General features: G+C 39.3%; 1 protein-coding gene and 1 long non-coding RNA gene across 8 annotated transcripts in view; one reads left to right on the top strand and one right to left on the bottom strand.

Moving 5' to 3' along the window:
- The window catches only part of LOC121382770 (ras-specific guanine nucleotide-releasing factor 2-like), a 321414-nt gene that overhangs the window by 135370 nt on the left and 160920 nt on the right, over positions 1-25124 (top strand). For all 7 annotated transcript variants that reach the window (XM_041512366.1, XM_041512375.1, XM_041512410.1 and 4 more), the window contains exon 2: positions 10511-10617. In XM_041512366.1, coding sequence (XP_041368300.1) covers positions 10511-10617 — 107 coding nt within the window. The remainder of the gene's footprint in view (positions 1-10510; positions 10618-25124) is intronic.
- LOC121382801 lies at positions 182-23907 on the bottom strand. The gene is made up of 2 exons (XR_005959220.1): positions 23498-23907; positions 182-809 (listed from the first exon to the last, which is right to left on the bottom strand). It is a non-coding gene; the product is annotated as an uncharacterized LOC121382801 (long non-coding RNA).

Raw genomic sequence — 25124 nt, 5'->3', positions numbered from 1 at the left:
TTGCGAATTTAGGACCCTGCTTAACTAGATGAGATTCAGAACAGAGCGTGCTTTAACCATAACTGGATAGAAGCTTTAAGATAAAATAGAGGTTGCCTAGGTGAAATGAAGTTAATACTATTACTAACATGCTGATTATCGGACAGAAAACAATTAACTATAATTCTGTCATGATTGTTACCTTCAGGCGTGCGATGTACCTTAGTTGTAGAGTGCCGGCCGGCACTTGTACCCATGACAGGCGTGCGCTAAAACAGCTTGCTCTGAATGTGCACGTTAAGCCCAATGACGTGATCTGACCTGACCTTTTCGACAGGTCACTTTCCTGTCTCGGACGAAGAAGCTGGCAGTGGTCAGAGACATGCGTGCGCTATAAAAGCTTGTTCTGAATGTGCACGTTAAACCACTTGACCTTCACCTTGGCCTTTAGTTACGTTTAGACTATTTAGCACCAGTGGGTTTATTGTCTTACACTCTAAACCAAATAGTCTGCTGGTATATCACTAAACTTTACTTTGCTGTTCGTTTTATACCTACTATCGGAACTAATGTTAGCTGTATGTTTCTTATTGATTTTGTCTTCTTTTTGTCTAAAATCAAATGCTCAGATAATTTTAATAATTATTGCAGTCTCTTCTATTTTCGAGTATAGCCAAAGGATATATAAGAATGGCGTTCGACGTAAGGCCAATAATGGACTCAGTGTATTCGAAATGGTTAAATCCACTCGACAAAATTAATTAAGACCCAGTTGACGTTTTGGTAATTCAGTGTGTGTATCAGTAAACCTGTATCCGTGTCACCAACCCCTGAAATTAAGAAAATGTTAACTGCAAAAACGTGCCGTGGAAATTTAAAAACTCCACGGCAATCTCTACGGCACTGCCGATTGCCATGGGCAATTAAAGGATTTGATCACAGACAAAAACCTTGCACACTGTGGGGTTTTTTGTGCATTTATGAAAACTACCGTAATGTGCATTCCAGGATACTTGTTAGTTTGTTCGTTCTAAATTCTTGCTTAAACCATTCATTTTAAGAATAAGCCACCATGTTGACATCTTATAATGGTCGAAACCGTATTTTTTAAAACCATATTTTAAGAAAAATATCCAAAATATCCACTTAAGAAAAATATCCAAAATATCCACTTAATTGAAGTTAAAAGTTTGTTTTGTTTAATGACACACTAGAGCACATTGATTTGGTAATTCTTATATATAGTCTTCAAGTAAAACCTGCTACATGTTTTAATTAGTAGCAAGGGATATTTTATTTGCACTTTCTCATAGACAGAATAGCACCTACCACGGCCTTTGATATACCGCACTTTCTCATAGACAGAATAGCACATACCACGGCCTTTGATATACCGCACTTTCTCATAGACAGAATAGCACCTACCACAGCCTTTGATATACCAGTCGTGGGGCACTGATTGGGACGGGGGGGACCTGCTATATTTTTTCATTAGCAGCAAGGGATCTTTTATTTGCACTTTCCCATAGACAGGACAGCATATACCACGGCCTTTGATATTTTGATATACCAGTTGTAGGGCATTGATTGGGACGGGAGAAAACCCAGTCAGAGAATGGGTCCACCGAGGGAGTTTGATTCCCCCGTCCTAAGCACCTCAGGCGAAGACTCTACCGACCAAGCTAGTCTCCTCCCCCTTCCTTCCCAAAGCCCATAATTAATTTTGTTGAGTATAATTATAACTATAAATTATATCGGCTCACTCGAGATTGAAGCCTTAAAGGCAGGCTTGACCTAGTAGTAAGTCCAACAAAATATTGCTAAAAAATGTATACATTTTATCTGTCACATAAAAGTACTTTATTCGACCCACTACATATAGTAATAATAGTCGTCATATTCCATTTGTTATTAATAATTACTGATAATTTTGGTAAAACATGAATTATTGCTTCGTAGCCATAATAAGAATATCTTGAGTTTGCTGCATTGTATAATGTTACCGACTAATAAAAAATGTTCACGAGAGTAAACTTTCATAGTAAATATATTTCCTTGTTTAGAATATCAGCGTCTGTATATTTAATGTTTTTTGATAGTATTGATATATATGTAAGTAGACCAAACTGAATTTTGTCTCTACGTATGAAATAATATATATTAGGAAATAAATTAAGTTTGACCTAATATAAACAGTAGGACGATCAGAAAGACATTAAAAATACAGTCACTGATATTTTATGCAGAAATATATATTTAATATGTAAATACTGTCGTTACAAAGTATCTCTTAGTCGGTAACATCTTAACAACTGCAGTAAAATTAGGACAGTCCCTTTAAAATAAGATAAAATAATTATGCATTAGTTCGATAATATTTTGATCGGTTGATGCCTTTTACTTGTTTTATTGACAATTTCATAACTTGGGGAAAGGAAAAAAGAATTAGATAACTTCTTTCATTTTGATGTAAAATGTTTGCAAAATGGCTTATGGTAACGATCGTTGGATGAAGATAAATGTGCACGGTGTATATTTCAAGTCACGTAATCCGTGTATCGCTGATTTTAGTAGGCCAAGCGTCGTGTGACCATGCCTTTAGGAAATGTGACAGGTATAATTTCGGGGCGCTAAACCTCAGGGGTTTTTTTCTTTCTCTTTCTGATATTTCAAATCACAGCCGTTTATATGCAGGTCACACCAAAGCAATTACATGTACATTTTCTTGTTGTGGGAAAAAAATTAGGGACTGTCAAATCGATACTTCTACTAGTGATTATAATCCTGCGTGCGTGACATATTCTACGCTGGAGTCATTATCTCTACTTTGATGTTGTAATTTCCAGGCTCATCTTCCACGACACCAAGCCAAGCGCGGGAAGTCGCAAGGTTTCTAATCACGACAACGCGCATTAATCCCGAAGATTTAAAGAGTGCTATAGAAAAAACAAGGTTCTTCACCTAATCCTAAGGCTATACCTATTTTCCAGTATGTCCGTTCCATTGTAGGGCAAGATTCTCAGCGAGTGTCTTTCCTTCTTTCTTTCTGGGTTTTTTTTTTTTCCATTACCGCGTTTAATTCCACGATGATTGGACTATAGCTAATACGCGCATGGTTCTAATTTCGTAGTGTATTTCCCAGTTTCAGCAAGCCGGTTCACCGCCCGCTGTCGTTTGCTTGTCCGTAGAAAGAAAGAAATGTTTTATTTAACGACGCACTCAACACATTTTTATCGGCGTCAGACATATGGTTAAGGACCATACAGATTTTGAGAGGAAACCCGCTGTCGCCACTACATGGGCTACTCTTCCGATTAGCAGCAAGGGATCTTTTATTTGCGCTATCCACAGGCAAGATAGCACAAACCATGGCCTTTGTTGAACCAGTTATGGATCACTGGTCGGTGCAAGTGGTTTACACCTACCCATTGAGCCTTGCGGAGCACTCACTCAGGGCTTGGAGTCGGTACCTGGATTAAAAATCCCATGCCTCGACTGGGATTCGAACCCAGTACCTACCAGCCTGTAGACCGATGGCCTGCCACGACGCCACCGAGGCCGATGCTTGTCTGTAGATTGAAGTTTTCATTTTTAATTATAGGTTATCTAGAGATACCGTTTACACCACATGAAACACAAAGACAAAGAAATTGGGACATCACAAATAATAATATCCAGATAATCATAATCGGACGAATGACAAGTTTTATGCTGTCGTTCGCAAAATGGTCAAATAAAAAAAGAAAGAAATGTTTTATTTAACGACGCACTCAACACATTTTTATTTTACGGTTATATGGCGTCAGACATATGGTTAAGGACCACACATTTTGAGAGGAAACCCGCTGTCGCCACTTCATGGGTTACTCTTCCGATTAGCAGCAAGGGATCTTTTATTTGCGCTTCCCACAGGCAGGATAGCACAAACCATGGCCTTTGTTGAACCAGTTATGTATCACTGGTCGGTGCAAGTGATTTACACCTACCCATTGAGCCTTGCGGAGCACTCACTCAGGGTTTAATTATCTGGATTAAAAATCCCATGCCTCGACTGGGATCCGAACCCAGTACCTATCAGCCTGTGGACAGATGGCCTACCACGACGCCACCGAGGCCGGTTGGTCAAATAAGAATGATTAACGTTGATTTTGGGAAATGTATCTCATTACTAATTCGCCAATTCGAAAACCGTGTTATTTGTAGATCTACTGCTGTTTTTGGCTGGCTGATTGTTCGCTCTGCCTTCGCGTCTCGACATGATGTGCGGTCGATCCCTGTCGGTGGGTCCATTGGGCTACATGTATTTCTCGTTCCAACCAGTGCACCATGACTGGTATATCAAAAGCCGTGGTATGTGCTATCCTGTCTGTGGGATGTTGCATATAAAATATCCCTTGCTACTAATGGAAAAATGTATCGGGTTTTCTCTCTAACATATAGTCTTAGAGCGGAAACCCGCTACATTTTTTTTTCATTAGTAGCAAGTGATCTTTTTTAATGCATCACCCCACTATTACATGTGGATCTAACAGCAGCCCGTTGGAGATCATGTCCAGTTGACCTTTTATCCGACCAATCAAAACCTTACTTGCAAAATCATGCCAGTGATTTGAAAAGAATTTGAAAACATTCGGGATTATGCCGAGGGTATACGAAATGATTCGGGTGAATTACGAAGTATGCCGGAAACTAATTTCAATATAAAATTTTATATAAAATTCGTTCCAAGACGAAAAATCCCACCGTGATGGTATAGCCATAAAATCTGTTTATACTAGTATACAATCCAGAGTTTATTACTGCACTTTTTCCCCTCTTTGTTCAATGTTGAAATAGACCAATAAGTTCGCCTATTGCATAAATAGTCTCGATCGATATTTTTAGAATTTGTATGCTCCCGAGTAACGTTATAAAAGGCGAAGTGTAATTGGTCGATATTTAAATTGTTATTTATAGATGAAATGTCACCTGGACATGGGAGTTCATGCAATGCTGTTAGATCTACTGGTGAGACCAGTAGAGCTAATTTTAATCAGATTGGGGCAGGATGACACATACCATTGTATTTGATATACCAGTCGTGGTGCACTGGCTTGAAAAGAGAAATAGTATCAAGCTTAGACCGACCACGCACCAGGCGAGCGCTTTACCACTGGGCTAGCTACGTCCCGCCCCAACAATCTTAATTTGATTATAATTTGTTCGGCATTTGGCTAAATAGAATATTTTTCACCAAATTCGTAAAATTTCTCATTAATAATTAAAAAAAGATGTTATTTACGTATAGCTCTTTTAAGCAACATTGCATTGTCATTGCTTTTTTTTTTTTTTTTTTTTTTGCTTTTTTTTGTTGTTGCTTTTTTGCATTGCAAGTGCGTAATTTGGCGACCGCTTGGTTGTTAACAACTGACAATCAGTTACATATAGCATGCACTCGCATATATATAAACAGGACATAAGCGTTCGAGACGGGGAGGCAGATGGGCAACTGTTCCATAGTTCTGAAGCAAATCCTCAAATTTGGGCAACAATGATAGACACATTCAGGCAAAATGTACTAACCTGAGACCTTTTTACTATGTATTTCTATCATTCTACCCGCAAAATAAGTTTGTAATCCACGTAAAAATGCAGTTATTCGGTTGTTAGTTATATATGCAATTTCCCACAAACAGGAAAGCACATAGCACGGCCTTTGACCAGATAAGGTGCACTGATTGGAACAAGAAAAACCTAATCAGATGAATGGATCCACCGAGGTGGTTCTATCCTGCAACGCAAGCACCTCAGGCGAGCACTCAACTGACTGGGCTAAATCCCGTACCTGCTTTGAATTGAAGCCACAAAACAAAATTATCTATCAAACAAAAGAAAAAACAAAACAAAATTTTAGCCTTAGTATTAAACTGTCCATTCTAGTATACCTAAATGTTTTTAGTTTTTTTTTATCAGCACATAATGTTATGTCTAGTCTTTATTGTTTAGAAGCCATTTTATTTAGTCTTTGGTTAATTTTACTGTTCAATTCAACACTACGATTTTTGATTACATTGTTGCCTGTCCTAATTAACAGCGCTTGCCTATATGCATTAATACTGGAAAGTAATGGATATGTTCACACCGCAGTGATCCAGCATTGACAGCAGAAAAATTCACGACAGCTGTCTATGTTAAGGTTACACACCACCATTAATTATTCCATGCAGTTCAATACATGTTCTAAGGTTACACACCACCATTAATTACTCCATGTAGTTCAATACATGTTCTAAGGTTACACACCACCATTAATTACACCATGTAGTTCAATACATGTTCTAAGGTTACACACCACCATTAATTATTCCATGCAGTTCACTACATGTTCTAAGGTTACACACCACCATTAATTACTCCATGTAGTTCAATACATGTTCTAAGGTTACACACCACCATTAATTACACCATGTAGTTCAATACATGTTCTAAGGTTACACACCACCATTAATTACTCCATGCAGTTCAATACATGTTCTAAGGTTACACACCACCATTAATTACTCCATGTAGTTCAATACATGTTCTAATGTTACACACCACCATTAATTACTCCATGTAGTTCAATACAATTTCTAAGGTTACACACCATCATTAATTACTCCATGTAGTTCAATACAATTTCTATGTCAGAATATATTTGGTGAAAAATACAACAATATCGAGAGGATCATGTGACTACTAGTTTCAGGGAGTACTCTCCCTTGACAAATACCTTGCAAAGAAAATGAACATAGTTCAACTTGAAAAATTCACAGAAAGCCGCCCTCATGCCGGAGCACCGCATCCTGTTGTTGCTATATAAGTGGCAGTATACCTGCATCCGCCCCTGTTCACGGTATAATAAATGTCACCATCAGAAACCAGCCAAATCGATCGCGAATGTTAGCGTTTATTGGTGTCGCTGAACGCAGGCTAGGTTACAGTAGAAAAAAACGAACGCGTGCAGAAGAAAAGGAAGTACTGCTTGTTTATTGGAAAGCTCAGCGCTTTGTTAAACTACAGCTATTGTTTGTCTGTCATGTGGTTATTATAACACTTGGTCGATAGATAAAGGAAACCCGTTTCCGCCACAGGTATAGGCAATTGCAACAAAAAAATTATGTGTATTTCCACATAGACAGAACAGTGTATACAACGGTTTTTGAGATACCAGTCGTGGGGACTGGTCGAGACAGGAAAAACATCCGAATCCATTGAGAGCAATCGATCCTGCGATCCACTGCACTTCAGCCGAGCAGGGATGGATCGGAGAGGGGAGGGACCGTATGGTCCCCCATAAATATATTTACGTGCCTCATTTTGTTCTGGTTTTAAAAATAAATATATTATTAGGTTGCCCCTTTCGTGATTTGTTCAATGTACCCGTTTTCACTTAGTCTCGGACCTGTCCCTTGGCGAGTGTCTACCACAGAGTTACATCCCACTTGAACGTAGAAGAATGACGTGACAAAATGCTTATAAAACGTTAAAAATATGCCAGAGATAAGTCTTAAGCTTAAAAGAATGCATCACTGCGATCGGGCGTTCGGCAAGACAATTAGTGCCAACATTTGCTTGCGTTGACGTCCCCTGGGAAGCGAGAAGTATTTCGAACAGCAACAACATATAATTATGTAATATTGAATTAACTGACAATCAAATATGAAATATTTACTCTCACGACAATCGATATTTTTCAATTATAAATCCATTGGCGTGGCCAGTTTTATCTATTTCATTGTGCTAAAATATTAGGCAAACTATTTTACATTTTTATTTTCCATCCATCATTCTTTATCTTATATATATTTTTTTTTTGGCCTGTACTTTGTATTTTTCTGTCTTTCTTTTTTTTTTCTTCTTCTTTTTTTTTATAAATTCTCTGCGTTGTAATGTTTGTTTTAATGACCTATTTAATTGCACTTTGTCGTACTGCTTTTAAACCATGCAAAACTGTTTAAACAATTAAAAAAATAATTTAGGTTTCAGATTCTATTTATTGACCACGACTGGTATATCAAAGACCGTGGTATGTGCTATTCTGTCTATGGGATGGTGCAAATAAAAGATCCCTTGCTGCTAATCGGAAAGAGTAGCCCATGAAGTGGTGACAGCGGGTTTCCTCTCTCAGTATCTGTGGTCCTTAACCATATGTCTGATGCCATATAGCCGTAAAAAAAATGACCATATGTCTGACGCCATATAACCGTAAATAAAATGTGTAGAGTGCGTCGTTAAATAAAACATGTCTTTCTATTTACTGAACGGCTGCCTGGCTAGCTGGTTGACTGATTAGTTAGCTGGCTGGCTTGTTGGTTGGCTGGCTGGCTTGTTGGTTGGCTGATTGATTTCTTGGTCAGCTATCTGGCCGTTTGGCTGACTGGTTTGCTACGTGGCTGGTTGATGGGCTAATTGGTTTGTTTGTTAGCTATCTGGCAGGCTGACTGGTTGGTTGTTAGTTGGTTGGTTGGTTGGTCAGCTATCTGGTTGGCTGGCTAGTTGATTGATTGGCTGATTGGTTGGTTTGTTAGCTATCTGGCAGGCTGACTGGTTGGTTGATGGTTGGTCAGCTATCTGGTTGGCTGGCTGGCTAGCTGGTTGATTGGCTAATTGGTTGGTTTGTTAGCTATCTGGTAGGCTGACTGGTTGGTTGTTTGTTGGTTGGTTGGTTGGTTGGTTGGTTGGTTGGTTGGTTTGTTGGTTGGTTGGTCAGCTATCTGGATGGTTGGCTGACTGGCTAGCTGGTTGATTGATTGGTTAGTTGGCGGTTGGTTAGCTAGTTATCTGGCTGGCTGGTGGTCTAGTTGATTGATTGGTTAGCTTACCAGTCAGTTAGTTGCTTGGCTAGTTGGTTGGTTAGTTGGTTGGTTGGTTGGCTGGTGGTTTCGTTGATTGATTGATCGGTTAGGTTACTGGTCGGTTGGTTGATTGGTTGGCTGCCTTACTATCTGGCTGGCTGGTAGTCTTTGTTGATTGATTGGTTAGCTGGTCGGCTGGTTGGTTGAATGTCTAATTGACATGTTGGCTGTTTGACTTGACTGGATAGTTTTCTGTTTTGCTAGCTGACTGGCTGGGTGGTAGGTTACTTGGATGGTGTCTAGTTGCCCGGATCCTAATATATATTCATGTGTATCCCTCCCCCAACTCATAAATACCTATTTCGCCACTTATACAAAGGACAATATTTCAAAATCTTAGGTGACCGGAAGTCAGTTCACGTGAGTTTAACTTAGATAATCGATTGTTTGGTCACGTGAATACAGTTCTCGTAACTGATGAGTTAGGCCTACCCAGTCCTAAAACATTTGAACTACGGTTCTGTGCTACATTGGTGGTTCAGGTGTATTTAAAAACTGATTTTTACTTTCATTACTCATATATGGTACTTTTAATATTAGAATGTAATTGTTCACCACGTAACCGACTGGCGGTTCTCGTGATTTTAAAGTTGCATAACCGACACGCGAACTGAACAACGGTTCTCGTGAAATATTGTGATTAGAAAAATATCTTATTATATTACCAGAAACATTTTGCGCTATATTACTCAAATTTAGAACATCTAACCACTACTTACCAATCGAAATAAGACGCTGGAACAACACCCCAGTAGAAGATCGAACGTGCACATTATGTAACAATAATGACATTGGAGACGAATTTCACTATTTATTCACATGTACTTATTTCACTAACTCCCGTAAACATTTGCTTAAGCCATATTATTATAATAAACCAAGTACGTTGAAATTTAAACAACTAATGACGAATAGCAAAATAGGTGTTCTCAAGAAATTATGTAAATTAATAAAAGAAATTATTGATAAATGCAGTAAACCCTAAAAGAACACTGGCCTATAATTATTTACAATGTCTATCACTACCCAAGTATACATATATATGTGTGTGCGCGTCTGATTAGCACATTTTGGTAGTAATTACAATAATGTGATATTACATTACTTTACTTTATTCTAATTGTATTTTATTATTGCCTTTATTATTCTATTGTATTTGTATTTGTATTATACTATTGTCTATATTACTGTATAGCATTTGTATTAATACCATTGTACTATTGTCTCCTGTAAACCCTATCTTGTCACTACAGTTTATATATCATGTTCCTCATATGACGTTGTGTAACGACCTGAGCGTACTAAAGTTCTCTGTTCTATTCTGCTATACCGCCTAGATGCAATATTTGTCTTGTATCTTATATTTTCTATTCCGCCTAGATGCAATATTTGTCTTGTATCTTGTATTTTCTATACCGCCTAGATGCAATATTTGTCTTGTATCTTATATTTTCTATACCGCCTAGATGCAATATTTGTCTTGTATCTTATATTTTCTATTCCGCCTAGATGCAATATTTGTCTTGTATCTTGTATTTTCTATACCGCCTAGATGCAATATTTGTCTTGTATCTTATATTTTCTATACCGCCTAGATGTAATATGTATCTTGTATCTTGTATTTTCTTATCTTGTATGTTCTGTTGTGTTTTCAGCACTGCTTCACCATCACGTATAAGAGTGAGGGACAGAGACAGTATGATCTACGCAGCGACTCGGAGGGGGAGTGCAATGCCTGGATCGACGCAATCAAACGAGCCAGGTTGGTACTTTGCTATGTGCAGACTTGTTTCGCAACGCTAGGGGCGGGTCTACGATTCACTAAGACCGTGCGTAGCGGTGTGTTGGGTACGGGGTGGGAAGGCGGACAGACAGAAATAGCTAACTGTCAAAAGGGTATTTTTTAAAACGTTACAAACAAAAAACAAAAACAAACAAACAAATAAAAACAACAATAAAACAAACAATAAAAACATTTGGTATAAAACACTTCCCTCCGTTGCTAGTTATGTCCCAAAAATTTATAAATTTTACCATCACAGAGGCTACATTTATGATTTATGAAAAGGTGTTTTTTATTTTTTATTTTTTTATTATTATTAATGTAAAATAAGAATACAACTCGTCAGTTGTTGTTTCCGCTATCAATAATTCACGTCAGCTGCAACAACCAGCGCCATTTAAAAGGTAATTAGATCTAACCGCCGCCATTTTCTACACGTCATTGTTATCAACTGTATGGACTTTTTTTTTAAAGAAGGGGGGAAAATGAAAGAAAAAAATATTCAGAATATTCGCCGTTTAGGCCAAACTTGATCACTGTTAAGCGATTTTTGCCATAAGCATATAAAACTGTTTTCCGGAAATTCCACTGCTCGAATTGAGGTCCAATTTACTGGGACATTATTTGTCGGTCAATATAGCACCATACGTTTTGAACAGCTTGATTAGCTAGCAGCTAAAGAAGATGATGATGATAACTAGTTTAACGTGCCCATATACCACTAGGGTTTCGAACACGCCCATCCCGAGTCCGACCTCTGATAAGATCGGTGGCCTGACTCGAGATGGAGGGGGTGGGGTGGGGGGGGGGTGAAAATGGGCAGAATTTTGAAAATAGCAATTAGTAAAGAAGTTAGTAGATTAAATAAAAAAAATAAAAAGGTTACAAGCCAAAAATAAAAAAGAATTCACTGCTCGGCCGAATATTTATATAATTTGGAGCATTTTAGATGGACAGTCCAAAATTAAATAAGAGAAAGAAGAGAGGATCGGACTATTTAATAATATTTAAAAAAAAAAGTAATTTCGACATAAAATTTTGAACGCAGATCTAAAAGTTTAAAGTCCGATCGATATGTCCACGCGAGTGGCCTCGATAAGGCCGTTTGGGTGCACAGCTTAAAGGGACGAGATGGGTTGCATCCCGTCAAGAAAACCCCTAGATTGACAGTCGATAGACGTTGAAGATGTAGTGCTGTGCTGAAATACAGATCTTGAGAAGCCGGATCCGTCTGAACGAGAGAGAGTATCAGACTAGGGTATAGTCCAGTCGTCATGGGCTGGTATAGTGGTGCGGACGGGCCCATCTCCGGAGGATACGAGATGGTATCACTATAAAGCAAGGTAAAGTCTAGAAAAAGAGTAGTAGGGGCCGACCCCGCTTCCTATTTCTTCTTAGAGTGGGGCGGTCAATCTTCCAGTGCTGCTAGGACAGGCTCGGACATGTAGAGACTAAACGCGAACAACCGTGGCGTTCTGCAGAATGGCCGTCATACGAGTCACGAAAAAACAAGTCGACAGTCAGACGGAGAAATGACGTGAAGGCAAAGACTCTCGCTAAAAAAGAATCCAACCTGGTGGTGCAGGCTGTCGAAACGAGAAGCGTTCCAGCTTTCAATCAGTTCCAATGGCCGCATACATCCCAGTAGAAAACTTCATTTCGCTGACAAAAACAACGAAATGAAGGACCCCAAGTCGAGCGCACGAACGCACGTGTAGTGTGCACAAGCGAAACAAACACGTCTTATCGCGTGGAGCTCCAGACTGGGAATCCGCTAAAGAAGACAATTCAAGGTCATGGGAGCTGGTTACCTGCGGGGGGGGGGGGGGGGGGGGGGGGGTATACATCGGGTTTTTGTTTTTTATTACCGGTATTATTATTTTAAATTATTGTATTTTGTACCGGTGCGGCACGCAGCCCAGTGGTGTTGAAAGCGCTCGCTTGATGTGCAGTCAAACGTGGTGTGGGTAGGGGGAGGTTTGATTGGGGGCGCCTCTTGCTACATCAGTGTTAGGCAAGTTCAGTGGCGTAGCCCTCCCCATCAAACCTCTTTTCTTTCTTTTTTTTAACTGCAGAAAATTTTATAACATCATACATACATACATACATACATACATACATACACACACCCACACATACACACATACACACACACATACACATACACACATATATACACACATACATACATACATACACATACACATACACATACACATACACACACACACACACATACACACATACACATACATACATACATACACACATACACACACACACACACATACAGACATACAGTGTGTCCACTGTTTCATGCACGTAAGCGGGATCGACCTCGTAGATTGTAGGCCCCATGCATATGGTTGAGTTAAAAGAGCTTCCTTTTTATGGAAGCTTCGATAGCTCAGAGCGTATCGTGGTTAGTCTTGCAATTTGCGGGCGAATCGGTGCCACAGGTTCGAGTCCCAGCACCGGCATGGGACAATTTGTGAGGCCAGAAAGGATTTAATTATCCCCTGCGCCAGTGCGTTAATATCTATGTATGTAATAGTCAACCTCGACATACATACAATATATAGATATTCATACATCAATACATACATACATACACAGTGTGTTGTCCCCCCTCCACAATATGGGTCTCTCTCTCTCCCCCCCCCCCCACCCCAATATAAAATGCTAGCTACGCCAGTGGGCAAAGTAAGGGGCCGTCCATAATTTTCAACATTTTCACGAGCGGAGCGTCTAAACCGTACGGGGGGGGGGGGGGGGGGGGGGGGGGTTAAGGGGCCAGCGTACGCTTTTTTTGAAAATGAAAAATGTCGATCAACATTTTTCATTTGGGGATGTACACTTTTAGTGGGGGGGGGGGGGAGGGAGTGGTCAAAAGCGTGCGGTTTGTACGCTCGTAAAAAATTTGAAAATTATGGATCGCCCCTAAGATACTAGCTGTTTCCCGACACTTCTTTCTGCAGTGCTCTCCTTCGGTAGGTCAGTGACGTTGACGTTAATAGTCCAGGAGCCAGGACCAGCTAAAAATGGTTGAGCACAACACCCACTACACAGTTGGTTTGTCATTTCTGGCTGCTTGGGGGATGTCTCTGGGACATTTTCAGCCCTGATGTACAGTTGATTTGTGGCAGCAACACTAGGTTGCCAGCCTGTTTTCTAATAGTGTGTGTGTGTGGGGTGGGGGGTGGGGGGGGGGGGGGGTCGCAGATTAGGTGCAATTCTTGTTAATTTGATTTGATTTTCTTAGCTCCTACAACAAAAGGTTTTAAGATATGTTGCTAATATCATATACATATGAGATAAGCTGTTGGATTGCTGTTTAGTAAGTTCAATGGGGACGTGATTTGTTTTCAAGATGGCCGCCGTTTTTCAGTATGGCTGGCAATAGTCCAGGAATTAGGATCAGGTTGAATTGTTTTTCATGCAACAACCACTACACAGTTGGTTTGTCACCCCAAACTACTAGGGGGATGTCTCTGGAACATTTTCAGCCCTGGTGTACAGTTGAATTGTGGCAGACACAATATGTGGCGGTCTATTTTCCAACGGGGGTGCTTTGGCTTAGGTGCAATTCTGGACATTTTGGTTTGTTTTTCTCGGCTTATACAACCAAACCTTTTAAGATTTGTTCCAAATAACATGTTCATATGAGATAAACCTGTGTATTGCTGTTAAGTAAGTTCAAAGATAATACAATTTTTTTTCAAGATGGCCGCCATTTTTCAATATGGCTGCACGTGACGTTTTATTTTACATGTTTTCTTACATAATGGTAATAATTCACATTTAATTTATTGTTTGGTTTATTTTTATACAATATGAAAATTGGAAATGATTTTTAAAACATGTTTTTCATATGTTTTTAACCTATAATCCATACTTATCCCTTGAATATCAAAAACAATTTGCATATATATTCGTGCAGAAATGTGGTAAAATCACATTTTGAAAGATGTTTACATATGATATGGTTGAATAAATAAGTGCTTCCCATTATTACTTCTCTACAATAACATACTGTTTAATTAAGTATTTTATATGTGTATCGAAGTAATGAAGACTATACAATATATAATATATTATTATTGGAATGTTTCAAATTGTTTGAATACTAAGTTCCCTCGATGACAGTGCCAGCAAAATGGATCTAGCATGGGCCACAAAGCTGTTCGAAGTAGAACTCTGCCCCATGGAAGCTGATCAACAGACAGTTCCATCCTGGAGTGGGTTCAACACCATGGTGTCCTGTGTGTTACCCTCCATCACTGAAGTGGGTTACTGCCCAATGATCAAAGGTTCATCAACTGAGTATAGTACTGTGTACACAGTGATGAAGCAGGTCCAGATGATGATGTCAAGCCTTGGACAACAAAACAGTGTCATTACGTTTGACTTGGCTATCTACATGAAGGCTAAGGAAATACAGTGGCGCAACTCCAAAGAATTTGATGATACAGTGATTAGAATGGGTGGGTTCCATATCGCACTCAACTACCTGGCTGTTATTGGCAAACTGTTTGAAGAGTCTGGACTAGCAGATCTCCTTATTGAATCTGGTACCTATGGAATCAACACTGCAACAAACCTACTAAAAGGAAAATCCTATAACCGTGGAGTCAGAGGTCATAAGCTAGTCATGGAAGCCCTGGTGAGGTTGCAGTGGGAAGAACAGTGCAAATGGTTGTCTCAAAGACAGGAAGATAATCTACTGGACAAAGAAACTTTAACTGCACAAATTCAAAAAAGCAGTCCATCAACCTAGACTCCAAGAAGAGAGGAGGCATTGTGGGTATCACCCAGAAACAAGAGGCCCTAGACAGATGGTTCCTGACAAGTCATGAGCGAGCAGCAGTTACATCTGCCACAAAAGAGATGTGTGGTATAGAAGTCAGTGAACGAATTGGAACACACAAAGAGTCTGGTGCAACCAGGCTAAAGAGGGATGAAGGCGATGTCCAAAGGCTGATGTCTACATTAAAATCTGGTCTTGCAACAAATCCATTTGACATCATTTCTCTCGAAGAAGAAGTGTCAACCTCTCCTTAACATCATAACTGGGGTGATCCTTCCACAATATGATGCAGCACGCCTAGTGGCAGCTAAAGACATCGGGCAAGAACAACTGAATGACTTTGTAACTAAACTCCTCGACAAAAATGAGCTAGGTTTCTGGGAAAAGTTGCCACATTTGAAGATCAGAACATTTGCATCAATGTCAAAGAAGATTACTGTGAAATCAGCCAAAGACAAAGCAGCTACTATCAGTGCTGATCGAAATATTTTTGGCAGACTACTCATTGTCGCTAAAGCCCGAGATGTTAACTTGAAGGAAGTTCTTTCACATGAGCTGTCATCGGTGCCTTATGCACTGGCGCATTCTGATGGAAGTTTGCGTAAGAATGTGAAAAGCGACTTGCTAACTGAGTTGGAAACCAAGGTTGATGTATTGCCCAAACTTCCATTTTCCGAAAACCCACCATCAACTGCCAATGGCCTTGATCCAAATGGTGAAATCTGGTGGTACCAAGACATTTGGACAACTAGCAGAAAAGTTCTTTGATTTCATTTCAGCACCACTTGGGAAAAATGGATGTAACAGGGTAGACATGGTCTTTGATCGCTATGACCAGCCTGATTCAATCAAGGCAGCAGAACGTAAACGACGAGGGTAATCTTCAGGACTGGAGATCAAGATATTAGGAACTAGTACACCCCTACCCAGACAATGGGACAAATACATCAAGAATCCGAACAACAAAGCCAACCTCTGTGCATTTCTCTCTGAACGATGGTGCGAAATTGGAACAGAAAAACTGGAACCTGGTCATCAATTGGTCCTCAGCGGAGGCTTCAAGGATGAAAAGACATGTAAACTAATCATGAGGGAACATGTTATAGATCTGCAAGTACTGGAGTCTGACCACGAAGAAGCAGACACGAGACTTTTGCTACATGCCAACAATGCTTCATATGACCACCAGCAAGTGATTATTCAGTCTCCTGACAGATGTTGCAGTAATTTGTATATATATATATATATGTATGCCACAATGATGTGCCACAAACTTTGGTTTCGTACTGGAGTAAAGCAAAGGCTTCGCTACATCCCAATACATGACATAGTCTCAGCCATTGGACCTGAATTATGTAAAGCACTTCCTTCATTGCATGCACTCACAGGATGTGATTCGACAAGTGCCTTCAGTGGCATCGGGAAGAAGGCAGCTTTCAGGAAACTTCAGAAAGATGTAGACTAGCAACAACAAGTGGCCCATCTAGGAGATGTCATTCCACCAACAGAGGCCACGATCCACAGTTCATGTGTTCTCTGTACACAGCAACTCATGGAGTTGGTGACACAGCAGATGAAGTCAGATATTGGATGTTCTGCCAGAAAAGGCAGAAAAGTGAGTGCCTCCCACCAACTTCTGACAGCACCCAGTTACACATCCATCGAGCTAACTACCAGTCCTTTATCTGGAAGACATCACTGCTTGCCAACCAACGTCTGCCTGGACCAGATGGAAATGGATGGACCAACCAGATTGGAATTTTCCAACCCACTCTAATGATCAAAGACCCTGCCCCTGCTGCACTAGTTGAGATGACCACATGCAAGTGTAGGACTTCTGCATGTCTACACAGCCACGCTTGTGCATGCAAGCGCAACGACATACCTTGCACAGAAGCCTGCATTTGTATGGGAGGTGAACAATGCAAAAACCCAAACAAAGTTCCATCAATTGACTCTGATGATGATGATGACGACGACGACGATGATGACCTTGATGATGTATATCCTGATTACGATTAGTGACATTTCGATAATTCTTAATAATTTTTAGCAATTGATAAGAACACTTCTTAAAACATTTTGGAAACTTCAGTTTAATTTTGATAGACAAAATCCAATACATTATATCGCATTATATTAGGATAAAATTTAACTAGTGGAGCAATGATACAAATATGTAGTTACTGTTAATATAACATGACACGTACAACAACTGACTAAGCTAAAAAGAGTACATCACACTCCCTCTGGGCTGGAAATGTTCCACAGTCATCCTCCTAGCAGTTTGAAGTGACAAACCAACTGTGTAGGACTAAACAATTTCGAGTTAGTCATGGCTCCTAAACTATTCCCCGCCGTACTAAAAAATGGCGGCCATCTTGAAAAACAGTTGTATCAACATTGAACTTACTTAACAGCAATACACAGGTGTATCTCATATGAACATGTTATTAGCAACAAATCTTAAAATTTTTGTTTGTATTAGCCGAGAAAATTAAACCAAATTTTCCATTTAAGTCATGACACCCCCATGGGAAAATAGACCTCCACATATTGTTGCTGCCACAATTCAACTGTACATCAGGGCTGAAAATGTTCCAGAGACATCCCCCTAGTAGTCTAAGGTGACAAACCAACTGTGTAGTGGGTATTACATAAATAAATAAAACATTCAACCTGGTCCTAAATCCTGGACTATTGCCCGCCATACTGAAAAATGGCGGCCATCTTGAAAACATTCGCCTTCCCATTGAACTTGCTAAACAGCAATCCACCAGTTTATCTCATATGAACATGATATTAGCAACAGATCTTAAAACTTTTTGTTGTAGGAGCTAAGAAAATCAAATCAAATTAACAAGAATTGCACCTAATCTGCGACCCCCCCCCCCCCCCCCCCCATTAGAAAATAGGCTGGCACCTAGTGTTGCTGCCACAAATCAACTGTACATCAGGGCTGAAAATGTCCCAGAGACATCCCCTAAGCAGCCAGAAATGACAAACCAACTGTGTAGTGGGTGTTGCACCAACTCATTTTTTAGGCCTCTTTTAAAACTTGGCTCCTGGACTATAATGACAGTGTCACGATGAACGTGAAGAAGAGCCGCGGAGAGGACTGTTAAGCTGACGTAGTGGATCTTGAGTGGGTCTTGAAACAGTTCAATGTATTGTGGATTGTCGCAGTTGTCAGAGAAGCAATGTTATGTAAAAGTGTTTGAACACACACACACACACACACACAGACATGCGCGCGCGCGTACAACGGTGGACTATATCACGGGCGTAGTAAAGTGCCAGTGTGTGGGGCACACACACACACACACACACACACACACACACACACACATATATAAAACGATCGCTTCTGCAAGAGTGGGGCACACACACACACACACACACACCCCCGCCCGCTTCCTACACTGGAGACCACCCAGTATAAAATCATGGCTACGCCAATCCCTACGCACTGCCACCTCTAGCTCGTGTAACCTCTAGGTCAGGTCAAGTCATAGGGCTTAACGTGCACATTCAGAGCAAGCTGTTTTAGCGCACGCCTGTCATGTCCAGGACAGGAAAGAGTTGGGGTGGGAGAAGGGACCGCCCGCACTGGCAGATGCAAGAGAGCACCAGCAGCCCAACCAGAGTCGGTAACAGGCGGGAGGGGGGGGGGGGGGGGGGGGGGGTGCTATGGAATTTGGAATGCCCCGTAGGATTAATGCCAAAGGGGAAAAGGTGCGCAATTTGAATGAAGAAAATTTGGTGCATTTATGACCGGTCCACCGAATTGGAAAGGGGGTTGACCTCTAGCCCACCATTTTGTTTATATACGCTACACGGATAATCCCGAAGCCCCTATACGAAAAGAACCTGCGCTGTACTTTCTTCTGGTGACGTAGAGCAAAGTGTGTTCCTTGGTGTAGGGCTGGTACTTGTTAACAACATATAAGTTTAACGTCATGACTGGACTCGAAAATAATCAAACTAATTTATGATACAAAAATAAAAAGCGACTTTTTTCTTTGAAAGCACACTTCTTCATGTTTGTGACGTCATAATTTATACAAATTAGCTCCACGCTAACAATAATGGATATTAATATTTAGAGGATGGTTAGACCTTTCATTCAATACCAGAATTTTGTTTCTAACTTTTACAATAAAAACAAAATTATAAGAATTAGGGTCTCACTACAGAGATGTCATCTGCCACTGAAACCCATGTTAAATTGCCCAACTTCAAACGAAGATTGCTAATAGAACGGTTTCTCGTTGGCACTAACAACATACACCCTTGCGAACATACATTATATAAGCATTTATTTTCACTCCAAAATTGAGAACATTTCCGTCTCAGTTTTTTGCTATATGACCGCATCTGGCTGTAGTACCGGTCCGAACAGGTGGTTCATTAACCGATTCATACCGGCTGCCTCTTGCGTTGTACACCCATGTTCCAAAAGGTCGATGCACAATATTACAAAATAACATGGGTAAAATACGGCTAGAAGGCTTACCATTAAACATACATATTATTTTAATTCTTCACCACTGTGGTTTTACATAAATATATATTAATAATATTTTCATATACTTACCATTTGTGACACCCAATAGCCGATGTGTATTTTTGTGCTGGGGTGTCGTTAAACATTCATTCATTCATTTATTCATTCATTCATTCATTCAATTCTTCACCATTTCCTAGAAGTGAATATGTGAACGATAACATGTGTCACAATTAGGAACTATAGTGGGCCGTGATCAATCAACTCTCACCCGGAAGTGATCTGTGTAGTGAGACCTTAAAGAACGAATTCAGTTATTAGTTGTCATTTTTGTTGGTAACCATGGAAACTCTTCTCTAAAAAAATAATTGCACCACTTTCAGACCATACATCCACTCTGGTGATTACCCCCGTAGACCCCTTAACAGCTGGTACTATTGGCATGTTTCTACCCGACCACTTGTGCAAACATGCTGAATCCAGATTTGGCTGGTAGACTACTTTAACGGCCAACTAATAAATAAACAAACAAACAAACAAACAAACACTTACATGGCCGTAACTAGCGGGGGTGGCAAGGGGGGGCAGTTTCCCCCCAGAAAAAATCCGGAAAGCATTATAGAAACTTAAAGAAAATTCTCTTCTTAACCGTTTAAGGAGTTTTAACAGGGGTGCACAAATGTGAAATTGTGATAGTTGCCCGGTGGGCAACCAGTAGCTGAAGTTTGGTTGCCCAACATCATCTATTGGTTGCCCACATAGAGTATTTCATAAAACGTTTTATGAATATAATTTTGAACTGTCTTTAAAATGAAACTGAAATTTAAAATGTTTTTATTATTATCATTACTTATCAGTTTAGTTTTATTTCTTTTTTAACATTATTTAACTACAGCTCATCTTCGCTTAGGCTGAAAAAAAGTTTGTTTTGTTTAACGACACCACTGGAGCACATTGATTAATTAATCATCGGCTATTGGATGTCAAACATTTGGTAATTCTGACTCGTAGTCATCAGAGGAAACCCGCTACATTTTTCCTAATGCAGCAAGGGATCTTTTATATGCACTTTCCCACAGACAGGAAGGCACATACCACAGCCTTTGTCCGGTTGTTGTGCACTGGTTGGAACGAGAGAAAAAAACAATTAGCTGAATGTATCCACAGACGCGGTTCGATCTCGCTTGGGCTGTCACAGTCATAATACTTTGATGAACTCAGGGCTCATCCAGGATTACAAATACTTGTAGCCAAAAAAAATTGCCAAATGGAATTTTTTATTTGACATAATGAAAATGTTTTAGCCAAAATTGTTTTGTGTAGTACTGTATAGAGTATTTATATATGAATATGAAAATGCATCTTTTTCAGCTAATGATGTACAAACTGGAATACATCTGAATAACAAAATTACCCCCTGATCAAAATCAAAGACAGCAATGGGGGTAGGGGCAGTTAATATATTAGTCTACTTTGATTTTTCAGTGGGTGAGGGGAGATATGCAGTTGGAAAACAATGCCCTCTGCAAACACCCCCCAAATTCTATGGTCTATGGCATTAATAAAAATCTGAGAGCCAATACTCTTCTTTTTTTAAACAGTGCTCATTATTTCTGTAAAATATCAATCTTTATTTTGGTTTGAACTGCTTTTAATTGTATTTTAAAGTAACCCATCTATTCCACATCCCAACAATTTCGTAATTTGCGCCATTTTGTTGATTTCCGCGTCGCGTTATATGCTTGTTGTTGATTTCAGCTTGTAAAATACGTAACCTAAGAATGCTGACTTCACGTTATGACTACAATCCCTTTACGTCAAAAGGTTTTGATTAAAAAGATAATGAATTCAAATTTTACGGTCTTTTTAAAATCTAGCTAACTTTTGAGATGTCACCTCACAGTCAACAAATTTATATAATATTTTATCTAACAAATATCATGATAACTAATTGTATTCAGTGTACGTTTAACCGCAATTTGTATAAATACTGCATGTTGCTTTCCCGCGATCGCGAAATGCATGAGAGCGAAATTAACAAAGACAACGGAAATAAACAAATGAAACAACAATTAAGTATTCATTGATGCGAACAACTATTTGGTGGTGAGGTTTTTTCTCACAAATTTACATCAAGATTTACTTGCGTGTAATCGTATTGTTTAATGTCTGCAACAGCAGTCTCGGCTGACTGTCAAGCGTGACCTATAAGCACACTGTGAACAGCCAACGAACGTTTTCCAAACGATCGCGAACTATGTGATTGGTTCCCGACGTGGACATTGGGTTTAACGTGAAGCGCATAAACAAGTTTAGCGGACGTTTTTGTTTTGCTCGGTCTAGCTGAACTCGGTCCTAGCCTAACTCGTCTTTGGTCCTGAACTAGCATGTGTATTGAAACTGACACGCAATTTCGGTCCGTTTTTATTACTTTGGCTCAAAGACTTTACAGAGTTAAAATAACACGCTACAGATTTTTCAGACTTTTCTTGCATACATGTTGCCGTTAAAATTAATAACTGATTATTAAAATAAGCAAACACTGTTTACCAGTCGCGAGATCCCTGTTAATATTTGGTATTATTATTATATGTTAGGTGTCGAATAGAATATGTAACCGATTGTTCACATCGGAAGATAGAAAATGGCTTAGCCAAATTTTTTGCTCAGAACTGGATGGTTGTTGGTGTAGTCTGTGGCCTTTCATATGTCTTGTTCCCTTTGCTAATAACTACCATTCATGCACGGTGGACGCTGCGTGGATGGCAGCGTTAGGGTGGATATTTATATCGCCCATGGGCGGATCCAGGAAATATTTTTAGGGGGGGACCAAAAAAGAAGGGCACATTGACTCGTCAAAAGGGCACCTTACTACAAGTTTTGATATTTACAATTAATATGAATTCCTACAGTTCTACGTCATAATATACTAGCAATAATGAAGTAAATTGGCGTCACTCGCGTTAGAAGCTCAATGGGGCCCCATTGAGACTCAATAACACCATATCTGCAAGCTTGCGCATGTACACGAAAATCTTGATTTCATTTATCTACAATATAATTATTGTTTACTTAAAAAAAAAAAAATTCTACAAACAAAAAGGGCACTTGGACATTTTGAGGGCACTTGAACAATTTTTTGGGGGGACGCGTCCCCCTGGTCCCCCCCCCCCTTGGATCCGCCCATGTCGCCTGTCAGTCAAGTTATCAGTTTCGATAAATTTGAATTGCCCGTGACTGTGTCGTGAAGTTTTGTTTTTCATTTTACTTGTTTTATGATTTTCTTGGTTGCCCGTCCGGGCAACTGTTTGACAAAGAATGGTTGCCCGCAACATATGTTGGTTGTCCCGGGCGCACGGATAACCGATTTGTGCACCCCTGCCAGTTTTAGACTATTAACTACTCAGTTGCCAACCCCACCCCCACCCCAAAAAATAATAATAAAAAAAAAAAATAATAATAATAAAAAAAAAAATCCTAAAATAAAAATAATAAAAATAATAATAATATAAAATAAAAACATCCTAGCTACGGCCCTGGCTTACCGTAGGCTCTTGATATTCGGTATCCACTAAAAAGTTGAAGAAAATATTGCCACAGTCAGTACACAGAACAGTATTAGATTCATTAGATAGTATTAGATCCATGCATAGATATTTTACGTTTATACACATTTAAAATAAATTTATATGCTTTTAAATGTCAAACTGCGATTTAACTTGCAATTTTAGAAAGAATCTACGTAGTATCGCTTTGATACGTCAAAGCATTGTTGACGTCACGTCGAAGGAATGTCGATGTTGTTAGGTAACATTTTCGGCATTTTTCGTAACTTGACGGAAAATGTCGAAATATTCAAACGCACACCTTCAACACCCTCCCCTGTATCCTTTAATACATTTTACCAACTGTAGGCCTACTATATATAGTAAAATGTATTTAAAGGATCATGGGTTTTGGGGTTGTTGTTTGTTTGTTTTTGTCGGCAAGAGTATGATTTGTTATGAAATATACAAGAAAGATGAGGTAGATTTTTACCGATTTTTAGGGGTTCCTAATTTGTACATCCTCCTGTGAAGATGTTTTTTGTAAATAATTTCAGTTTGGTTTGACGTGAGAAGAAAATTAAAAGTGTTTTGGAACTAACAAACAATTACTCTTTCTGTGTGCAATTTAGAAAACAATCGGCTAAGAAATAAATAGCTTGTAGTAAATTTCATAGTATAAAAAAATATATAGGCCCTATTCCCTGTGGGAAGGACTGCAGGGATTTGCTCAAGTTATTGAGCTTTAATTAATGTACAGCATTTATGTTCATGAAATATATGTACCTACTATGCCTACATGAATAAAACAATATTTATGGGCTTGTGCCCCCTCCCCAACCTTTGGATCCATGTTGAGTTCTGAAAAGTTGGTGCCTTTATAATGTTTGGTATTTTTACAAACAGAAGTTACTCACAAACACACACACCCCCTTGACTTTGCACACAAGTTTACATTTGTGTAACGTTTTTCACACAACTCATTAGTATTATAAAGGCACTGCTTGTTGATGAATCATATAAAAATATAATAAATAATAAAATAAAAAAATGTTTATTATCTACTGAAGAAGATGGAAGCGGTGTGGTCCTTATCCTTGTCACTCAATGTAGTCTGATGCACAGTCGGTTTGGGATCGATCCCCATCGGTCGGCCCATTGGACTATTATAGATCTGCATGTGTATCTCGTTCCAGACAATGCATAGGCCTACAGCCGTGTCCGGTGTACCCTGATTGACCATCATTCCAGTTAAAGGGAATGGTGCATATAAAATTTCCTTTGCCACTAATTTTAAAATGTAGCAGAGTTCCTTTCCGAAAATATCAAAATTATAGATAAAAAAATCTGACGTACAATAGCCGATAATAAATAAATGTGCTCTAGTGTTGTAGTTTAACAAAACAAACATTAAAACGTTTTGTCAATTTTGGAGTGTGTGTGTGCGCACATGTGCATGTATGCATATGCATATATGCTTACATATGTGTGGGGGTTTTTTAATTAAAAATTATATTGCATAATTTACATTGATTTTGTTTGGATTTAAATTGGTTAAGTATGAGTATGACATCTTTTTTTTAAATATTTATTTTATTATTGATTTTATTTTTTTAATCTTTCTTGC

This window comes from Gigantopelta aegis, chromosome 2, assembly GCF_016097555.1.
Source record: "Gigantopelta aegis isolate Gae_Host chromosome 2, Gae_host_genome, whole genome shotgun sequence".
NCBI lineage: Eukaryota > Metazoa > Mollusca > Gastropoda > Neomphalida > Peltospiridae > Gigantopelta > Gigantopelta aegis.
The sequence above is the reverse complement of the archived record's forward strand: the minus strand, read 5'-3'. Positions and strand labels throughout refer to the sequence as shown.